General features: G+C 41.6%; 1 protein-coding gene across 1 annotated transcript in view; it reads left to right on the top strand.

Moving 5' to 3' along the window:
• The window catches only part of LOC129244062 (uncharacterized), a 68816-nt gene extending 50877 nt beyond the window's left edge, over positions 1-17939 (top strand). Inside the window, exons 4-9 of the mRNA XM_054881675.1 lie at positions 2053-2163; positions 9383-9516; positions 12528-12783; positions 12912-13402; positions 13481-13771; positions 13854-17939. Coding sequence (XP_054737650.1) covers positions 2053-2163; positions 9383-9516; positions 12528-12783; positions 12912-13402; positions 13481-13771; positions 13854-17939 — 5369 coding nt within the window. The remainder of the gene's footprint in view (positions 1-2052; positions 2164-9382; positions 9517-12527; positions 12784-12911; positions 13403-13480; positions 13772-13853) is intronic.
• Positions 17940-19682: the final 1743 nt, after the last annotated feature.

Genomic DNA, 19682 nt, shown 5'->3' on the forward strand with positions numbered 1-19682 from the left:
AGTGACAGAAGTACACTCCAGGCAGTATCATTTATCTTTGATCTCGTTAAAGGCAAAATTTATGGCCCAGCTCTTCTAGAAAAAATACACTTTAATGTACCTTGCAGAAAATTTTGTTCCTTTAAGATTTTTCGCGTTGCCTTTATTAGTGCTTTTAGTACCAAAGCGCCACTCGTTAGAACGCCGTCTGACGTAATTATCTCTTCGTTGAACCTTTCTGGGGCTAACAGATATTTCAAATGCAAATAAAAATTACTTTCTATGTAACTAATCAAAATAATATTTAATTATCAATTAATATTTTATTCTTAATAATGATTAATTATTAATTTCGTTAAAATTCTATTTTTACTTGTACTCGTATATACAAGGTGAAATCCAAATTAAGCAAAACTGAACTCATATAGAAATGACAGGAGCTTTGTTCCGATAACTTCGAGTTTATTTATTCAAAATAGTCTCCTCTGGCCTCGATACACTGTTTTGCGTGATCTCAAAGCTTTTCGAAAGAGTGTTTCAGTTCATTGAACGGGATGCCCTTCAGGATGTCGGTACAAGCCCTTTGGATGGCCTCTTCGGACGCAAAATGTTTTCCTTTCATGACCAAATGCGATTTTCCGAATAGGTAGAAGTCACAGAGAGCCATATCAAGCGAACATGGTGCGTGATTGATGCTGAAAATGCGACTTCTAGCCAAAAAATTCAGTCACAAAAGTGGATCGCTGAAATGGTGCACTATCATGCAATAAACGCCAGCTTCCTCCGTCGCGGTATTCAGGGCGGATTCAGCGAATGCGATTCAACAAACGCTACAAAACGCCAAGATAGAAAATTGCATTGACGGTTTGGCTCGTTGGCACGAACTCCTTGTGGACAATTCCTTTAGAATCCTAAAAACAAACGAGCATCGACTTGATTTTTGACTTCTCCAAACGAGATTTTTTGGGTGGTGGCTCATCTGGGCCTTCCATTCGGCACTTTGACGCTTATTTTCAGGTTCATGTGGAAAACACCACGTGTCATCACCAGTTACAATGTTGTAAAGGAAGTTCTCGTCTTTTCCCGCCGCTTTAATGAGGTATTTTGAATGTTAAATTCTGGGCAATTTTTGGTCTTCAGTTAACTTGTGTGGAATAAACGTGCACGGAACTTTCGTAAGCCCAAATGATCAGTTAAAATGTGATGAGTCGATGTTTTGGAGATATTCAACTCCGATTCTATGAATTTCAACGATCATTTCGGTTCATTTTTCAAAAATGTACGAACAATTTCGATGGACTTTTCGGTGATTACTAATTCTGGGCGGCGGCCCGTGTGTTCATTGTCATTTATGTCTTCACAACCATCTCTAAAACATGTAAGCCACTCATGAACTCTTGCACGAGATAGACAATCATCGCCATAAACTTGTTTCCTCAATTCAAATGTTTCGGTAAAAGTTTTACCGATTTTAAAAGGAAATTTGATATTAGCTCTTTGTTTGAAACTCATTTTTGTACCGTTGACACAAACATACTGACACTTTAAACGCAATAAATTCGCTTCTCCTGAACCGAATGTCACGAAGCTTTCTCTGGAAGTCAGCACGGGATGCAACTTCCAACGCACTAACTCATTAAAATGATGGCGCCATCAAAAACCTATTCATGACACCAGTCTTGTTTATTTTGGACTTCACCTTGTACTTTTCTCTATTCAACGATTTCTGACGTTGATAATTTAATTGAACTATACTTCTTAATCATAAATATTCTAAAATTTGTATTTTAGTTTTCAGTTAATCGCTTAAACGCCTGTTCTTAATTTTGTTAGATTAATGAGTAAATAAAAATAAATAGTTAATATTATGGTCGCGACGTATCTGTATAGTTTTTTACACACATTTGACATTTTAGTTCCAAAGAAGTTTTCTCTGCAAAAACGAATTATATTTTTACTTATTCAATTAATTTAAAATCATTACACACAACTGTACATCTTTCATTTACACAAATCATTGCTACTTACCACTACATATGCGTTAATAAGTTTCGTTTTGATTTCCATTTGTAGAATGCTCTCTTTCGCCATTTGTGAGTGGTTCATCATCCGAGAAAATCCCGTTTGTATTTCTGCCACTGCGCGGCCAAATCATTTACCCCAGCAGAGAAATCAGTTTTCCAGGTAAGTCTACTGACAAATGCACATATTTACACTCGTATACTGACGCACACAATGAATAAATAAAGGGTGCCTCATTACAAAAATGTCGGTTAAATGGCTACCACGTATGGCATTGGACCTTCTGGCGCAACTTTCGATGACATTTTGGTACGCTGATGGCTAAATTTTTTATCGCTCTCCGGTTTTTGCGTTACTATCGTACTTCTTTCTATCGTTTCTCACAAAACGGATTCTTCTCATAGCTCTATGTCTCGATGCAATATTATAAGCACACTACTATAATATTCTTTTCTACAAATATAGTTCATACTAAAAATACAACAAAAAACATATAACAGAAAATTTTAAACTTTCTTCAAATTTTTTTTAAAAATGTTTCAAAACTTCATCAAAATTTTCAAATTTTGAACCAGAATTTATCTAGGAAGTTTTAAATCAAATACCATTAATTTTTTGCGACTCCTTTTATTGACGGTGCTAAACTTTTTTCCACATAAAAAATTCAAGAACGCACTTAAAAGATTTGTCAAAATCAAAGTATTTTTTAGTTAATCGAAACTAGTACTTTTTTGTACTGAAACTCAAGGGGCCATAATACTATATACCCAGAAAAATTATTACATGGCTTTGTTGCAGTATGAGCCATGGTCGCAGAAATGCTTGAAATGCCACTCTGACATTCCCTAAGTAGCACTAAAGCAACGTTTTGTTACCATTATAAGACCTCCAACAGGCAGATATCTACAGCCAGCCAGAGGTGTTGATGTAATGGAGACGTTTGATGGAGTTTAAATTGGTGCATTGCCCCTGGCAATCGAAAGAAGGGGCACAGAGTGACCTTAATCGTCTGTCTGAGAACCCCACACATTTACAGAGAAAGTGCTCAACAGTCTTTTACTCTGAAAGTTCCACACAGCTTCTGCAATGGGAGTTAAATGGTAAACCTAACTTTTCCACGTGTGTGCCGATCGTCCAATGGCCGGTAAACCCAGCTACGAGTTTGGATATTGAATGGCGTTGAGTCCTCAGAACTATCTGCACCCTCCGTCTATTGTACTGGGGCAAAGGGCTGTCGAAATAGCACATGAAGAAATTGAACTCCATCTGTTTTGCGCCTTTCTGAGAAATATGTTGTGCAATTTCCTTTTAACAACAGTCAGGGGGATGTCGATGACCGGGTAGGAAGTCTCTGAAACCAATTCAGTCCTCTTCCTGGGAAGCTTATCAGTAATCTCATTTCCCCTATTTTTCTTTGTCCTGGAACCCAGATCAGAGAGATGTTACCTGCACACCCAAGAGATTTGATATCTTCCTTACAGCAGTTGACCAACTTGGATCTGCACCATGGCATTGTCAGAGCCTTGATCGCAGCTTTACTATCGAAAATAGTATTGGTATCTCTCTCGCTCCCGCCTTCCTCAAGCATTTTGCATGCCTGCAGGATGGCTAAGACTTCTGCCTGAAGAACACTAGGAATATTCGGCAGTTTTAAGGAAATAGATAAATTGGCTGATCTACAGAAAATCTCTGCTCCGAATCCCGATTTCTTCTTGGAGCCGTCCGTGAAGGCAGAGGTATCAGTATCAGGTATCCAATCCTGCCTACTTGGGAAGATTGCCCTGGTATGACCCTCAAACTCCAGTTTGTGGAAAGAGAAATCTGTGCTAAGTTCACAAAAATACGGTCTTAACTGTCCAGAAATGCGACCATGCCCCTTGAGAGATTGCCGCCAAAGGCCAACCTTCTAAAAGCAAAGCTCAAAAATTCTTAAAATTTGTATTTCTTGCGCAAAAAAAGTAGTAAGCTTTTAGAAAGAAAAATAGTTTAGCTTTAAAATTTTTTCATATCCAAAAAAAAAAAAAATAATTGGCGCGTTTGGCCGAGCTCCTCCTCCTATTTGTGGTGTGCGTCTTGATGTTGTTCCACAAATGGAGGGACCTACAGTTTCAAGCCGCCTCCGAACGGCAGATATTTTTTATGAGGAGCTTTTTCATATACACTCGGAGGTTTGCCATTGCCTGCCGAGGGGCGACCGCTATTAGAAAAAACTTTTTCTTAATTTTTTTATCTTTCACCGAGATTCGAACCGACGTTCACTCTCTGAATTCCGAATCGTAGTCACGCACCAACTCATTCGGCCACGGCGGCCGCCTAAGCTCGCAAAAATACGGTGTTAACTCTCCAAAAACGCTCCCAGGTCCCTTGAGAGATTGCCGCCAGAGTCCAACCTTCTAAAAGCAGAGCTCAAAACTTTTTAAAATTTAAGCTTTTAGAAAGAAAAATAGTTTAGCTTTAAAATTTTTTCAAATTATATTCAACCGTTGATAAAAATCGTAGAGATCAAAAATGGAGAGAACACACTTGAAAGCCTGCGAAGCCCTCAAACATTTACTTCGGGCCTTTCTGCATTCAGGATTTTATCTTCAGAAATATTACACCTCAGACTAACTTCTACCTATAACGTTGGATACATATTTTGCCATAAGTGTATAGGATAAAGATTAAATCAACGAATATCGATTTTTGAACCTTCTAATTGAAGATTCCCTTTGACAGCCGATTCACATCGTCGTGTTCGCATTCCACAAAGTCCTCATCATTTCAGTTATAGAATTGCGCCCATTTAATTTTCCATGTCAAGTCCGCAATATTTTCAAATGACAGCCGTCTAACAAAAGCCTAACTGAGCCATCTTAACAATCCTTCTTAGCCATCTAAACACCCTTTATATTTATTGCTTACTCATATCACGTGAGAGTAGATTAGGTAGCAGACACAAAATGAGTCAACATTTATGGCGTTGCTTAGTTGCATGCAGAAATGGAAACGCCAAACACAAGTCAAGTGATAACAAATCTCACTTTAGTTATACATCTCCACATATGTATGTATGTATGTGTTTAATCAAATGTATTCACGTTTTACCCCCTTTGGAAAGCTAATTTGCCAGCTTACCATAATTACTTGCGCTTTCAGTAATGAGATGTAATTTAATTTGGTCTAAAAGTTGGTTTACATAAAGATTTGTGAAAAAAATTGATACATCTGTACAAATATATGCATAAATATACTAAAGGGTTTTCCAATAACAGGTGCTATTTTGAATAGCCGGCTATTTCGGTAGATGTCACTTTTGAAGCTGTCGTTTTTTGATGATATCTGACAAGTAGAAACTACGCCATTAATAAAAGACGCATTGAAATTATTAAAATTCACTATAAAAATGTTGAAAATTTGGCGGAGACGGTTCGTAAAACTCGAACATTTTTGGGTCATCGTAGAGCACCTTGTCGCACCGCAATACAGAAATTGGTGAAAAAACTCGAGCTGTTGAGACTAGTTAGCGATGTGAAGCATAAAACCCGTGCACGTTGCTCAAGAACAGCGGAAAATGTTGCTGTTGTAGCCGAAAGTGTTGAAGAAAACCCAGGTTTGTCTATTCCTCGTCGTTCTTTGGAATTAGGCATTCCACAAACGTCATTGCACCGTATTTTGCACCAAGATTTGCGTCTTAAGGCTTCTAAAGTCCACTTAACACAAGAACTCAAGCCGGCCGATCATCAACAACGTCGTGTCTTTGCTGATTGGGTCGTTCAAATGCATGAAAATGATCCAGAATTCCATCGAAAAATCATCTTGAGTGAAGAGGCCCATTTCCACCTCGGTGTCGTCGTCAACAAGCAAAATTTTCGGATCTGAGGCTCAGAAAATCCAAGAGTTATTGTTGAAAAGCCTCTCTATCCTCAACGTGTGACTGTTTGGTGCGGTTTATGGTCCGGCGGAGTCATTAGACCTTACTTTTTCGAAAATGAAGCTGATTAACGAGAGATGATTAACGATTTTTTATGGCCGAAATTGGATGGTATTGTTCTGGACAACGTTTATTTTCAACAACATGGCGTTACGTACCACACAAGCAACGAAACCATTGATCTTTCATCAAAATAACTCCTCTTATTGGGAAACCCTTATATAAACACACAAGCATCTCAAGCTCAAATCAGCAAGTAATATAGAAACTTAAAAAAGTAAGAAGACAAATATACTACCATTTCTTACACTTTGTTGACCCACACACTCTAAAGCTGTTATAACTCATGGGCTGAAAAGTCCCAGGCGTAACAAAAAAACACTTTTTTTGTTCAAATTCATCAACGTAATTTCCATCAAGAACAACGCAATGATTCCAGCGCCACTCTAACATTTCAATGCCACTTTTCTAGAAAGACTTATATTTTGCCTCAAAATAGGGCTCAGTTTCAGCGATAGCGTCTTCATTCGAGCGACATTTCTTACCGGCGAGCGCTTTCTTAGGTCTGCGAACAACCAGTAGTCATTGGGAGCCAAATCTGGCAGATACAGTGGATGTGAGAGCAATTCAAAGTTGAATTCATTTAGTTTTGCCATTATTTTGATTCACTTGTGACACGGTACGTTGTCTTGATGAAGCAAATATGGTGAGCAAACGCGGCACGGGGCGTTATATCAGCATGGTTTCCGACGAGTGCACAGTACCACACAGCACTCACCGTCATAAACGCCCAGACAAACCGCGGGCTTAACCAAAGCCGCCGCTGCGAGAAGACTGTCCTAGTAGCGTTGGACCTGAAGAAGGCTTTCGATACTGTCAGCCATTCCCCACTACTAGATGACTTTTTACAGTCGACACTCTCGCCAGAGCTGAAGCGGTGGTCCGCTAATTATCTGAGCGGTCGACACGCGTCAGTGATTTTTAGAGACCAAACATCCAAACAGAGTAAGATAAAGCAAGGGGCTCCATAGGACACCACCCTGTCACCCTTGCTGTTCAATTTCTATGTATCGAAGCTCTCCCCAGCCACAAGAGGGAGTCTACTACGCTGACGAGTGCGCGATAATGGCGTCGAGCAATGATATTGGTGGCCTGTGCGCCAAAGTGAATATCTACATCACCGGCCTTTTTCGCTGTTTCACTGCGAGGAATCTTCCCGAATCTCCACAAAGTCCACGGCGACCCTTTTTTCCACCTGTACAAAGGAGGTTAAACGGCAACTCAAGGTAAAATTCGATGGCATACCAATTCCGACTGTTAACAATTCCAAAATTTTGGGTGTAACCTTTGACAGGAGAGCAATCCTTCTCTGCGCACCCAACCGCAACTGCCACTAAAATCCAGAATCGCAACAAGGCCCTCAAATCGCTTGCCGGAAGCACTTGGGACAAGGACAAAGAAATGTTGCTATCGACATTTAAGCCTATTGGTCAGCGGGTTCTAAACTACGCTGCGCCTGTCTAGTCGCCTGGTCGCTAGTGACTCGCAGTGGATAAAGCTCCAGACTTGCCAAAACACTGCTATTCGCACATGGACGGATTGCCTCCTGACAACCCCTCTCCAACACCTTCACAACGAGGCGCAGATGCTCCCGGTAAAGGAGCACAATAAACTACTCAGAAAACAGTGTCTGCTTGGTTGCTACCGCAGGTTTCCCCTTGCAGACACCTGCTTGAGCCAGAGCCATCTCCCAGGCTGGTCAGGAAACACCTCCTCATTTACGCCGACGAGATCCAGGACAAAACGAACAAACATTTACTGGATCGGACAGTGTTTGGACAGGCAATAAACGACATTAATCGGGCGATCATTACCACCTTCTTAAGCTCCCGACCACCGAATGCAGTAATCGGAGTCCAACCACGACCTACAGCAGATGAAGAGCTCCAGGTTCCCCGTGAGACCCGCGTAACACTGGCACAATTACGTTGCGGATATTGTAGCAGGTTAAACTCCTACATAGCCAGAATTGAATCGACATACTAAACATATGTCCTGCATGCGAAGGCATCCCGCACAACACTAACCAGCTTTTCACATACCCCACTAAACCCACTCATCTAACGCCCCTCTTCCTCTGGACCCAACCTGTCGTAACAGCAAGTTTCCTGGGCCTACCTTTAGATAATTTTAGACAGGGCTTAGTATTGTTGCTACAACAACAACAAAGCAATCCCGGCACCCACTTTAAATAGAATATTTTGTCATCGTCAAATGCTCAGGCAATGTGAAGCCAACCCGTACTTTTGATATCTTTACGATGTCAGTTAACTCACTCAACTTCACTTTTCGATCATTCAAAATGATTTTGAGGATTTTTTTTATGTTTTCTCGTGTTGCCGCCTCATTTGAATGTCCACTACATTGCGCATCATCAGAGTCTCTATTCGAAGTCGCATTTCAGGTCAGCAAACCATCGTTTTATCGTAGTTACTGATGGAGCGGAGTACCCAAACACTTCTCAAGCCATTGCTTCGCTTGAACGAAGCAGTGCAAAATTAAAACACGAAATTCTTTTTGATCCATTGCTTTGAAAATAACAAAAGTAGTGTCACTCTTAGCACAATAACTCACGAACTACTGAATAGAATATCTTGAAATTTCAACAGTTGTCTTCTTTAGGTTAGTACTAACTGAAACCGAGGTAAATCCTATAGAACTAGTGCCGCCTATATGTTAGGACCGGCACTTTTCAGCCCAAGTGTTTAGCCCTCAAAAGCTAACTTTTAATGGGCTTACAGAGGAGTATCCGACATTGGCAGAGTTAGATAGGAAGTAATCCGATTGGCAGATGAGAATGCTTTACTTAGGTCTGTATGAGAAGGCTGCGCACTCTCGATACAGCATTTCTAACCGATGTAGCGGACATAGCCCATCTAAAACTAACGAAGCTCTGCTCGTTTATTAAAGCAACCGGATGGTTTGAAAAGGAACACGTAGAGTAAGGATAAGCTCCAGTGGTATCACAATGGACCTGCCGAAGGTCTAAGTGTGTCTTGCGACAACCACCCTACCTACCTACCTACCTAGGTCTGTATTAATTTAGCATAGAGATTCTAAAGAAAGTCATGGAATAGTTTTTATAACCAGAACATGGACGAAACGAGACAAGATGGGGATAAAATGTATTCAGAAAATATTTTAGTGCGCGGATATTTCGGATTTTGACAAACTGTGACTACGCTTTGACTTTTTATAGACCATGGAAATATTATACGACGTTTTTGATTAGAGCTTAAGCAAGACTTGGTTAGATTATCTGCGCCTAACATCTCCATCCGCGCCTACTAAAGAGGAGGAGGTTTGACGAGAGTATTTGCAGAATAATAGGGTTATGTACTATATAGTCTTGATTATTTTAACGTCATGCAAATATTAAAGCCATTTATTTCATTACCATCTTTTTAGAAATTCGCACCCCCGTATGTGCTGTCACTGGCGCCCAATATCTTACCATTAACGGCTGGTCGGATTTAAGAAATCCAATCGATACGGATTATCCATTTCGGATGTTTCGCGATGAAGGACGTACTTTCTTGCAGGTAAGTGTGAGCACAGTTGACAAGTTAAGGTAATTAACGCAACCCCGCCTTGCTATTTGCTGCACATAAAACCGAAAAGCCATAGTGATGAACTTCCTTCGGCGACAATCGCACAGAAATATTTATTGCATTTTATGAAGCAATTAATGCTTTCATTGCACAAACTGCGACACATAAAACCAGCATTTTATTGTTGTTGTGTTTATTAGAGTGATAAATTTGCGAATGAAGTTGTTGCAATTTAGCGCAGCTGGCAGTGGCGTTCAACGTGTAACCCATATGTTTAGTCACCATGGCAACAGAATGAAAATGAAAATGATGTTACAGCTAAATGGCAAAAAAAGTATCTGGAACTCAAATGCGTTTAGCAGCTAATAAAGTGCGTTTAAAAGAAAATAAGCAAATGCACGCAAGAGCCAACAAATTTTATTACTCTAAAATATTTGCAACCCGATCATCGTTTTTTTCTGTTATATGTGAAAAATTAGTTCACTGTTCTTTTAACTTTCCTATAGAAATCTTGCATGTATTTTATTTTTTATTTTATTTTAATAATCTACAGTACGAATTACAGTACAGACTAGACAAGAATGCAATTAAAAACAAGCCAATTTGGGCAACTAAAATATTAGCAACGATATAAATATAGGGCCCTGCACCCGAAGTGTAACCAACTTCAGACCGCTCACGTAGCTGATGCCCGTGCATCAGCTGTCTGTTAGTTGGCTAAATGACAGTCCAAAATATTTTTTACAAGCGCGCGGAAGTATTTTGCCGAGAGTAAACGCGAAAAAAGAAAATCAGTAATGGATTTCAAACGTAATAGTCTGATTGCATTATATTTGGCTGGAAAATCAAAATCAGCGATTGTTCGTGAGCTCGAGCACCTCAAAGTAAATGAAGTTTTTGTTTATCGCACCATTGCTCGTTACAATGATACTGGTAGCATGGCGAAACGTCATGGAGGTGGTCACCAAAAGACTGCAACGTCACGTGAAATGGTACAAAATGTGAATAAGCGACTTCCCCGAAATCTCCAACGAAGTGCCAATAAAATGGCACAAGAACTGAAAATATCTGACCGTAGCATCCGCCGCATACTGAAAAATGATCTCAAAGTCAAGCCTTATAAGAGCCAAAAGGCTTACGATCTCACACCAAAGCAGCAACAAGTCACACTTGAGAGAGCGAAGGAGTTGCCGATGGATTATTCTCTTTGGGCCACTTTGGATAACAAGGTCCGAACTAAAAGATTCACCAGACTCGAGGCGCTGAAAAAAGCCATTGTCCGCGAGTGGGCCCAAAATACCTGCAAGTCACATTCGGGTAGCTTGCGATTCGGTTTTGGACCGTCTCAAGGCCATAGTCAAGGCAAAAGGGAGTCATATCGAGCAAATGTAAATTGATTCTTAATTTTGTATTTTTTTTACACTTTTTCTACTTTGAATTAACTAAAAGTATTATAATTTTCCATAACTGGTTACACTACGAGTACCGGACCCTGTACTCACGAATAATTTCTAAAGCTTTTGAATGCTTCGGCACTATTGTGAGTAGAGACCTCAATAGCTCTCGAAATTTATTTTGCGGTTAACGCATAGAGTCCCACTTCCAAGCTTTGCATGCACGCCAAATCTATATAGAAAAGTTCTAAATGCTGCAACTGCCGTTTTTTTCTTATATTTGAAAAATTAGCAAAAATTATATAATATTATTATGTATATGGAATGAATTTCTGTGAAAACAAACGATTAAATCCAAGGCGAATCTTTAAAGACAAGACAAATTGAGTATCTAAGGTGGCGCCATTAAAAACAGTTACTTTATTTTTCGCGATTTTGACAAGTCTGACGTCGGCTCCCTTTGCAATACAAAGCAAACGAACAAAACGAACAAAAGTAGGAGAAATTACATCTTTGTGAAAATTCAGTGAATGGCTTGATAGTACTCCGATTTGTGAGATTTAAACTAATCACACTAATGAAAGCGAAGTTCCGCGTGTCAAATTGTAAAACACAAATGAATATAAAGCCTCCAAATGCAGCTTTTTGCGTTTTTATCCGGAAGACGCCGTGGAAAGAAAATATGTGTGCGCGTATATTTTTTTGTCTTCGGTTGTTTCCATTGCTTTCACCGACTCTTCTTCTTACGAAACAAGTAATTCCCCTTCCTTTTGCTTGGTTAATTTATGGGCTCTTACGACATACGCGGATTCGGAAGGCGCAATCTGTATTCTATCATTCTTGTATTAAAGGTGGTATCGGTAAATCAGCTGATTTCTGATTTCTTTCGTTCTCTTTCGCCGTGTCCATGTAGCGGTCACCTCAGAATGAAACAAGGCGAATTCATTCTTTGTTTTATACCTTGTCAATACTTTGCTTTGACAATCAAAGATGCAAAATATTAATGTTGGTCTAGTGTCACTACCTTTAATTAATGCGCCAGAAAAAAGCGATTTTTCCAGAATTTTTTCTGAGAAAACTTTTAAATTTATGGATCTAAAAATTTGTACACGCACTATGTTATCTTTTAACTGTATTTTAAGACTTAGTATTAGTAAAAATATTTGTTTGGAAAGGAGCTACAGCTGATCTCCGTGAGCTTCTATCAAAAAAAATGTTTTGCGGTGACAAGAATATCTCTGAACTGGAGCCTCTGAAATTTCTGAAATTAAAAAACCTAACAGATTTCGTTAAAATAATGTTAAATCTAGTAATTAATCGAAGAAATAAGCAAAATATTTTTTTTTGACAAAATGGCGGTTTCTCAAAAAAAGGAAAATCGATGTTTGACCAAAATTTCGCCCTTAAATTGGTTATACAAAAAAAAAAAATAGCGGTGAGAAATAATCTTCGATTAAATACTAAAAATATATTTAAGAAGCTCGTGTTAAATTTGAGACTAATCACTTTCTATTATATATAATTGGCTTTCATTCATAAATAGCCACCACAAATCTCATGAATCTTATAACTGATCAATAATTTCCGCTTCTCTACAATTTATTCCAGTGGTTGGGCGAACCAGATCTGCGCCACAAAATGCAAGGCCGCCTCATTGTCGTGCACCTGGTTTGTCGTGACATGACGATTGCCTTGAACGCGACCATTAAAGGTACGTCTCACATTTCAGCAAGTCAGCAGAATTTATATAACAGAACTTCTTTACATTCTTGCGCTCCGCTAGACCACATCATGCCGCCGAAAAATGTCTTCTCGCCCTGTGTCGCATTTCGTGTCAATGGCACACCAGTGAAATACACCAACAGTAAGTATGAATCGGGAATGTGCACACACACACACATACATAATTTCATTACATATTGCTGCACTGCGCACAAGCCAATGTTGATATCGAATAACCAAATGTTCTCGCTTTGGGACGCCCACTTGCAGATGTGTCAGAGGTACTTTTTCAGTCGGAGGCTACATCAACGCTGGCCTCAACTTCGGACGGCATGTCCACCAAGGAGTACATAGTCATCGGCGTCTGCAGCCTGTTGCTGGGCCTGATTTATGTAGCTTCGGTGTTTCTGTACTTGCACATGAAGAAACGCAAAAGTCGCGATCAATCACCGCACATGCGCAACTCACTCGACGACATGGCTAATGAAATTAATTACCCGAAGAACGATCAGGTGACTTTCGGCGCACCATTCAATAGCAGCGGCAGCATCTATTCAGCCACCAGCATGGGCACCTCGAATGAGCCGCGTTCACGCACCAGCATCGGCAGTCTGAAGGAGGAGATGGGCATTATCAAGAACAATCCGCTCTTGCAGCATTTCCCACAATTAGGCGAACACAATTCGGGTTTCGCTAGCGATATTTCAAATTCGAATTCCGAGTGCGAAATGGATGGCAACTTCCATGAGAAACTTACACAGGTACTTTGCACGCATTGTGCATATTTTGTTGTTGTTCTGTATGCTTGATGATATTGAAGCGTTTGCGTGTCTTGTCAGATGCAGACATCGGCGCTGGTGCATCCGCAGTTGGGGATGGGCAAGGCGCACAGCTCGCCACACGATTCGCCGAAGAGCGCGAACGGTCAGTCGACTGCTGAGCAATCGAACGAGCAGTCGTCGTCGTCATCGTCTACGCAGGAGACGGAATGTTTGCCGGTGGAGAATGTTTCGATAGTGGAGGATATGATGACCGAAGAGAAATTAGAGCATTTGAGGCAGATGGTGAATGGTAATGTGCGCAAGAAACTATACTTTAATCCCGCCTACTTCGAGCCGCATTTGTTGGCGGTGAGTATGCAAAAATTGAGCTAATAATGAAAATTTTGTAATTAATCCTCCTTCTTAATTCTTAATTTCTCCATCACTTCAGCAACCACCCCCAGCCGCTCTCGAGTTTTTGCATAAAATACGCGAAGTCATCGCCATAGCGAAGTATAAAATGGCCACCAAACGCTATCAGCCTTCACTTATTATGATACCCGAGGAAGGCACGATGCGCTCAGACACGCCCTCTATTTACAGCTCGCACAGACAGCAATCGCCTTCCGAATGTCAAGGCTGTGCCAATAACCGTTGCAGCGGGCACGTGAAAAATTGTGGCGATAAGCGCAACAGCATTGAGAAATGGCTGCAAACGGTTACCAGCAATGAAGAGAGTGGCGGCACTAATGAGTCACAAAATACCGGCGGCACCAGCGAACAATCGAGTAAGTTACAGCAACATCAGCATAGCGGAAACACTCGTCGGCCGTCACCGAAGATGGCCTCACCCTCACACGGAGGTCGTGCACATAGTCGCAGTGGCCAACGCAGTCCCCTACCTAAGGAGGTGGCGCCGCCAAAACAGCGTCCTCCACCACCCCCTACATCCAGTGGCAATTCCAATGATGGCAGAGCTAAAGGTGCGCGCAATAGCGCCATGGCTATTGAGTCACCTTTGAACGCCATTGAAGTTACGCCCAGTACTTCTTCGGTTTCATATCAGCTTTATTGCACAAGCCTTGCTACCGGTCCGTCTGTCACTATACCTGTTAATCGCAACTACAGCAAGTCATTCTCTGCGCTTTCGGCTGCTGCCAGTTTGTATGGTTTCGCAGAGACAGGCAGCGAGATTTACAATAATCCCAAGTTTATGCTACATGACTCGCCTTCGCCCTCCCCGCGCAGTCGCAACTCTTCCTCGCACCGTTCAAAGTCTTCTTCGGCGCGTAAGCGGAGCGAAATTGTGGATCTATATGATCCCTCAGCACACAGTTCCGTTGAATGTCGACAGTACGACTTGCTGCGAAATGTAAAACAGTTGCCCGAAACTATGTGCGATGCGCTCAATCGTGAGTATAATGCAGCTTTTAGTGCCACTACCGGCTTTCATTTGGATATACCAACACCGGACTATGATAGCACAATCGAGAAAAAAATCAAAGACATCTACAATAACACGCAAAGCAGCGGACCTTCTGTGCCAACACCCGATTACAGCACTTTAAGTCGTAAGTCGCTCAAGCAATTTCAGCCCGACTCGCCCATTTATAGACGAAAGTCGCCACAATACCTCATTGTCGATTACGAAACGGATAGTCTCGAGCGATTGGAGGCAACAAAGCGCAAAAGCTCACAATCCTCTTCATCACCATCCTCGGATGTAAGCTCCCAGCTCAGTCCCAGCCTGAGCACCGCACTGCCACTTGAAGAAGAGCTGGAAATTAGCCACACAGTCTACGACAAGTCAAGTGGGTTTCGTCCAGAGGCTGATATAAAGAAGAAACCGCTCAACAAGTCGGACAGTAACAGCAGCAAGCAAAAAGAAATAGCAGCGCGCATCAAATACGACACTCCGTTTCGTGGTAGCATGACAATCGAGGTGGAGCACGAGCCACAGTCTGATATCGAACGCTCTACAGACAGCGATCAGTTCGAACCCGATACATTAGATCGCAAGCCGAAGAAGCAAAGCTTCTGCGATGTAAATGCTTGGCCGGTACAGCCTTTAAAAAAAGTGCAAAATGGCGAACAGCTAAATAACCACGCATCACCCCCGGGTTTAGGCGGGCACGAACAGCATCAAGGCTCCCTCTCACAACTGAGCATAACTCAGTCATCGTTTATGTTGTGCACGAATAGTTCCATACGCAGTCAGAGCAGTCATGCCAGCGAACATACGCCGACTTACGAGAGTCATGTGGAATTGCGTGGTGCCGAAAAAGTGAAGGATATGGATGCAGAGCGCCGGCCCAGCATCAGCAGTTTGCGCAAGATTTACCAATCGCCGTTGGTAAGACAAAATAGTCAGTCGAGCTGCAAATGTGGCGGACAGTATGCCAGCGCACAGGAACTGGAACTAAATAGTGAACATGGACGTTTGCTAACGCTTGAGGCTAAACAAAAGCGGCGACAGCAGATCGTTGAACAGCCAGTAGCACCACCGCCTGCCGTTGAGATCTCAAATGATGTACCTAATAAGACGACTATAAAAATTAGTACACCGAAAGGACGACGCATGGCGGAGGCCGCAGTGGTTAGTCCGCAAGTGCACAATGCGCGTCGTTCACCATCGCCGCCGCCACCGCCACTTAAGAACCGCGCGGTTTCACCCAATAGTTTCTACGAGCTGACAAAAAACGTAAAGGCTCCGCCTTCACCAACGCACACACCAAGCCAAACGCACTCGCCCACACCCAACAGCACACTGAACAGTACAATTACCAACAAAACGAGCTCTTCATGTATAGGACAGAAGAAACGTATCAGTCGTTCACCACCACCACAACCACCACCTCCACCTCCCAGTTCCGCCTCCACCACGTTAACAAGTCAGCGGAGTCACGCCTCCACGCAGCACTCGCAACACGGCCACCACTATCAGAACCACAATCAGCATCACTACGTACATCACTCCACCACCAGCACTAACGCCACGGAAGAGGAAACGGCGAGCAACCACAGCGAATCCACCGAGATCACGGGCGTATCCGATAATCTGGCTAATTCAGAATTCGGCGGCTCATGCAACAACACGCTCTCCAGCGTGGCACATGATGGCCAAAGAGACAAACTAGATCCAGCCGAATCGCAGGATCACTTAAGCAGCCGACGTAGTAGTGTCAGCAACAGCAACACCAATAAAAGTAGCAACAAATTCACTAGTGTCAAGCAAATAGACTCCCCACCACCCAAACTAAAGTCACAACGCATCGAAAACGATTACGGCGCAATGTTCAATACACAAATCAATGGCTTGCGTAGTGACTACAGCCTTACAAAATACTTGAACCGTCGGAAGACGCATGACTCCACCGAAGAGGAGCAAAACAACTGCAACGATTTCGATTCACAGCTGGAGGCGAACAATAATATCAGTAATGTCAAGAATAACGAGGTAGATAGCAGTAAATCCGATAAGCTTTCGATCGGCTCGCGCTCGAACCGTAGCAGTAGTCGGCTCTCCGATCGCACCAAGGAGTTGTATCGGAATGCTGGCGTCCCCGTGGGTATAGCGTATCCACAGCGCAGCACCGCATCAAATAACAATAGCGCGAATTCCACACCACCGCCGCCGCCAACGCCAACCAATGCCGTTCAAACCGTCTATCACTGCGAAATCGAACCCGCGCAGTTGACACATGGCATGCAAATAGCGATGGGCTTGAAAGATCGCGCAAAGAAGGCGAAAGATCTCAAGAATGCATGGAAAAAATTCGTCAGTATGGCTGCGTCCAAATTCAGTCCCACACATAGTCCGGCGCCACCTTACGACAAGAAACCGCCTAGCTTTTTGGAGGTGCTCGATCGCGACGAGGGCATCTCCTCTCTCATCGACGAACACCCACGCGTTTCGACACCCAAGAGTAGCTACTCGGCACCTGCCTCGCAAAACTACTACGAACAACGTTTCGGACCACGCCTACAAGAAATGGATAGTGGCTATATGAGCGCCGACTCAGCCGAAGTGTACAAGCGCAGCTTTTACGATCGCTACAATTTCAAAAAAATGTCCGGTCGCGATCGTATCATACGCATAGACACAATTGAAGACAATTCAGATGGTGGCAGCACGCTAACTGACCGCCATAACGGTATTGCGGCATCAGCACGACGTGGCAGCATCTTGGATAGCAATCGTTTTGAGGACTTCGAACATATGGGCGAACCACCCGAAAATGAGCTAGCCGCAATGAGACGCAAAGCGGTGCACGAGCCGCTGGAGGCGGACACCAGCGATGCGGAGTCCGATAAGACGCTGACGCAGTCGAGTGGTGGGCGTGGCACAACACGAAATCTAGATGCTTTGAATGTATACTCGTCGGAGGAGGAGGAGGAACAGCAAGAACGCGGACAGAGTCCATCGTATGGCTCTTCGGAGACAGATGGCGAAACAAATGCGGAAGATATGTGGGAGTCGGGTGCAGAGAGTATTGAAACCCACTCGGTGCTGTACAAAAATGTGAGGAAAAGTTGAGGAAGATGACTTCAGAAGGAGGATGACCAAGAAAGTAGTGAAAGGAAAAACTAGGCTTAGTCGATTTAAAGTTTAATTTAGTTTTAGTTGTAAAGTAATCGAAAACTTTGGCAACTCTGTGCAATATGCTTGGCTACACTGTAAGTGCAATAATTTAGGTGCAATCTGAAGTAACGGTGCAATAACAAACAGACTTTTTACTGAAAAGAAAAAAATGATGTAATTTAGTTAGTTCATTTAGAATAAAAAGTAGTAAATGTTTTTTTATTTAGATTTTAGACGAACAATGTGATATTTTTCCGTTGTCTTTGGCCGGAAATGTGCAATCAATAATTAGCCAATAAGTGCAATAAAAGCAATATTTAATTAGCATTTAACCATTCGTAGTGGGTAGGAAATTTGCAAAGGACTAACCAAGTAAAAATTAGGCATTTATTCAGTAGCATTTTTGTGTATTTAGGCATACGAATATTTTTAAGGTAAACAATGCATCCGCAGCTATGAATTCCAAATAGTTAAGTGAAACTCTGCCACGGTCTTGGGGCGTTGGCAAGAGATTTTAGTTCATATTTTGCTACATTTACACTTTGACTTTAATGTAGCTAACTTTTGTACTTCACCTGTATGTATTTAGTAAAGACAAATATTTTAAAACCACTCAAAACGTGAACTTTTTTGCAATAATTTTACTATGCATAGAAAGTTTTAACTTTGATGTGAACAAAAAACGAGTTCAACAGAAAAAGAGTAGTCGGTAACTAGTTAGTATTTCACCAACCTTCTTATGCATATATGTATTTATATGTGTGCGCAATCGTATATGACCTTTTAGCAAATTTTTAAGATAAGTATAATTTAGAAAAAGAAACTAAGTTAATTATGTGCTCGAATATGTCTAATAAAAGAGAATTAACTTACCTCATTTTGTTGGTGCTTTTATCTGCGGTAATAACAATAAATGGACTTCCAGTAATTAGTTTTGAAAGATACAAAAAACAGGAAATCCAAAGTCATCAGACATCAAAATACATAAAGCAGTAATTAAAGGTGATTTCAAATGTGATCTAAGATGTCAGCCATCTTGAGCTACTTAATAAATCCGCGATGACCGTTTGAGGCCCTATGTTTCATCTAGGAACTATGGGAAAATATATATATACCTTTTAAAAAAGCTACTTTTTTCAGAGAAAATTCTGAAGAAAAAGTACTTAACAGTATAAAAATTGTGCCAATGGCTTGTAGAAGCTCCATCAGTTAAAATCTACACAGAAGGATCAAAAACGAATACCGGTGTAGAATCAAAGTTATGTTTTTGTTGTTGTTGTTGAAGTGATTGAGTATTTCCACTGAAATAATCCTTATTTTAGTGACCAGCACCGTTTTACTACCAATGTCCTCGTGTGATGATGTCTTCTTTTCTGGTTTTTTTAAGTGGAACTTATTAGGCGTCGATAGGCAAGGCGAGAAAGGAGAGTAAAATTTCAAGGCCATGCAACGTTTTGGGCATTTTCGTTTCGCGAGAGAGAAAAAAGATATAACGTAGAGGAAAAGGAGAGAGAGAGCTACACCTTATATATATTTTAGATACACTTTAGGCTATTTATCCTGAGTTTTTTCTTGTGGTTGCTAATATCTAGTGAGAAAAAACACTGCCTACTTTTTGGCGCTTGTTTGTTGGTGCAAATTTGTAGGAAATATATTTTTGGTGCCTACTTCTGGCGTTATATTATATATCCTTGGTGC

The sequence above is a fragment of the Anastrepha obliqua genome, chromosome 4, assembly GCF_027943255.1.
Source record: "Anastrepha obliqua isolate idAnaObli1 chromosome 4, idAnaObli1_1.0, whole genome shotgun sequence".
NCBI classification, from domain to species: domain Eukaryota; kingdom Metazoa; phylum Arthropoda; class Insecta; order Diptera; family Tephritidae; genus Anastrepha; species Anastrepha obliqua.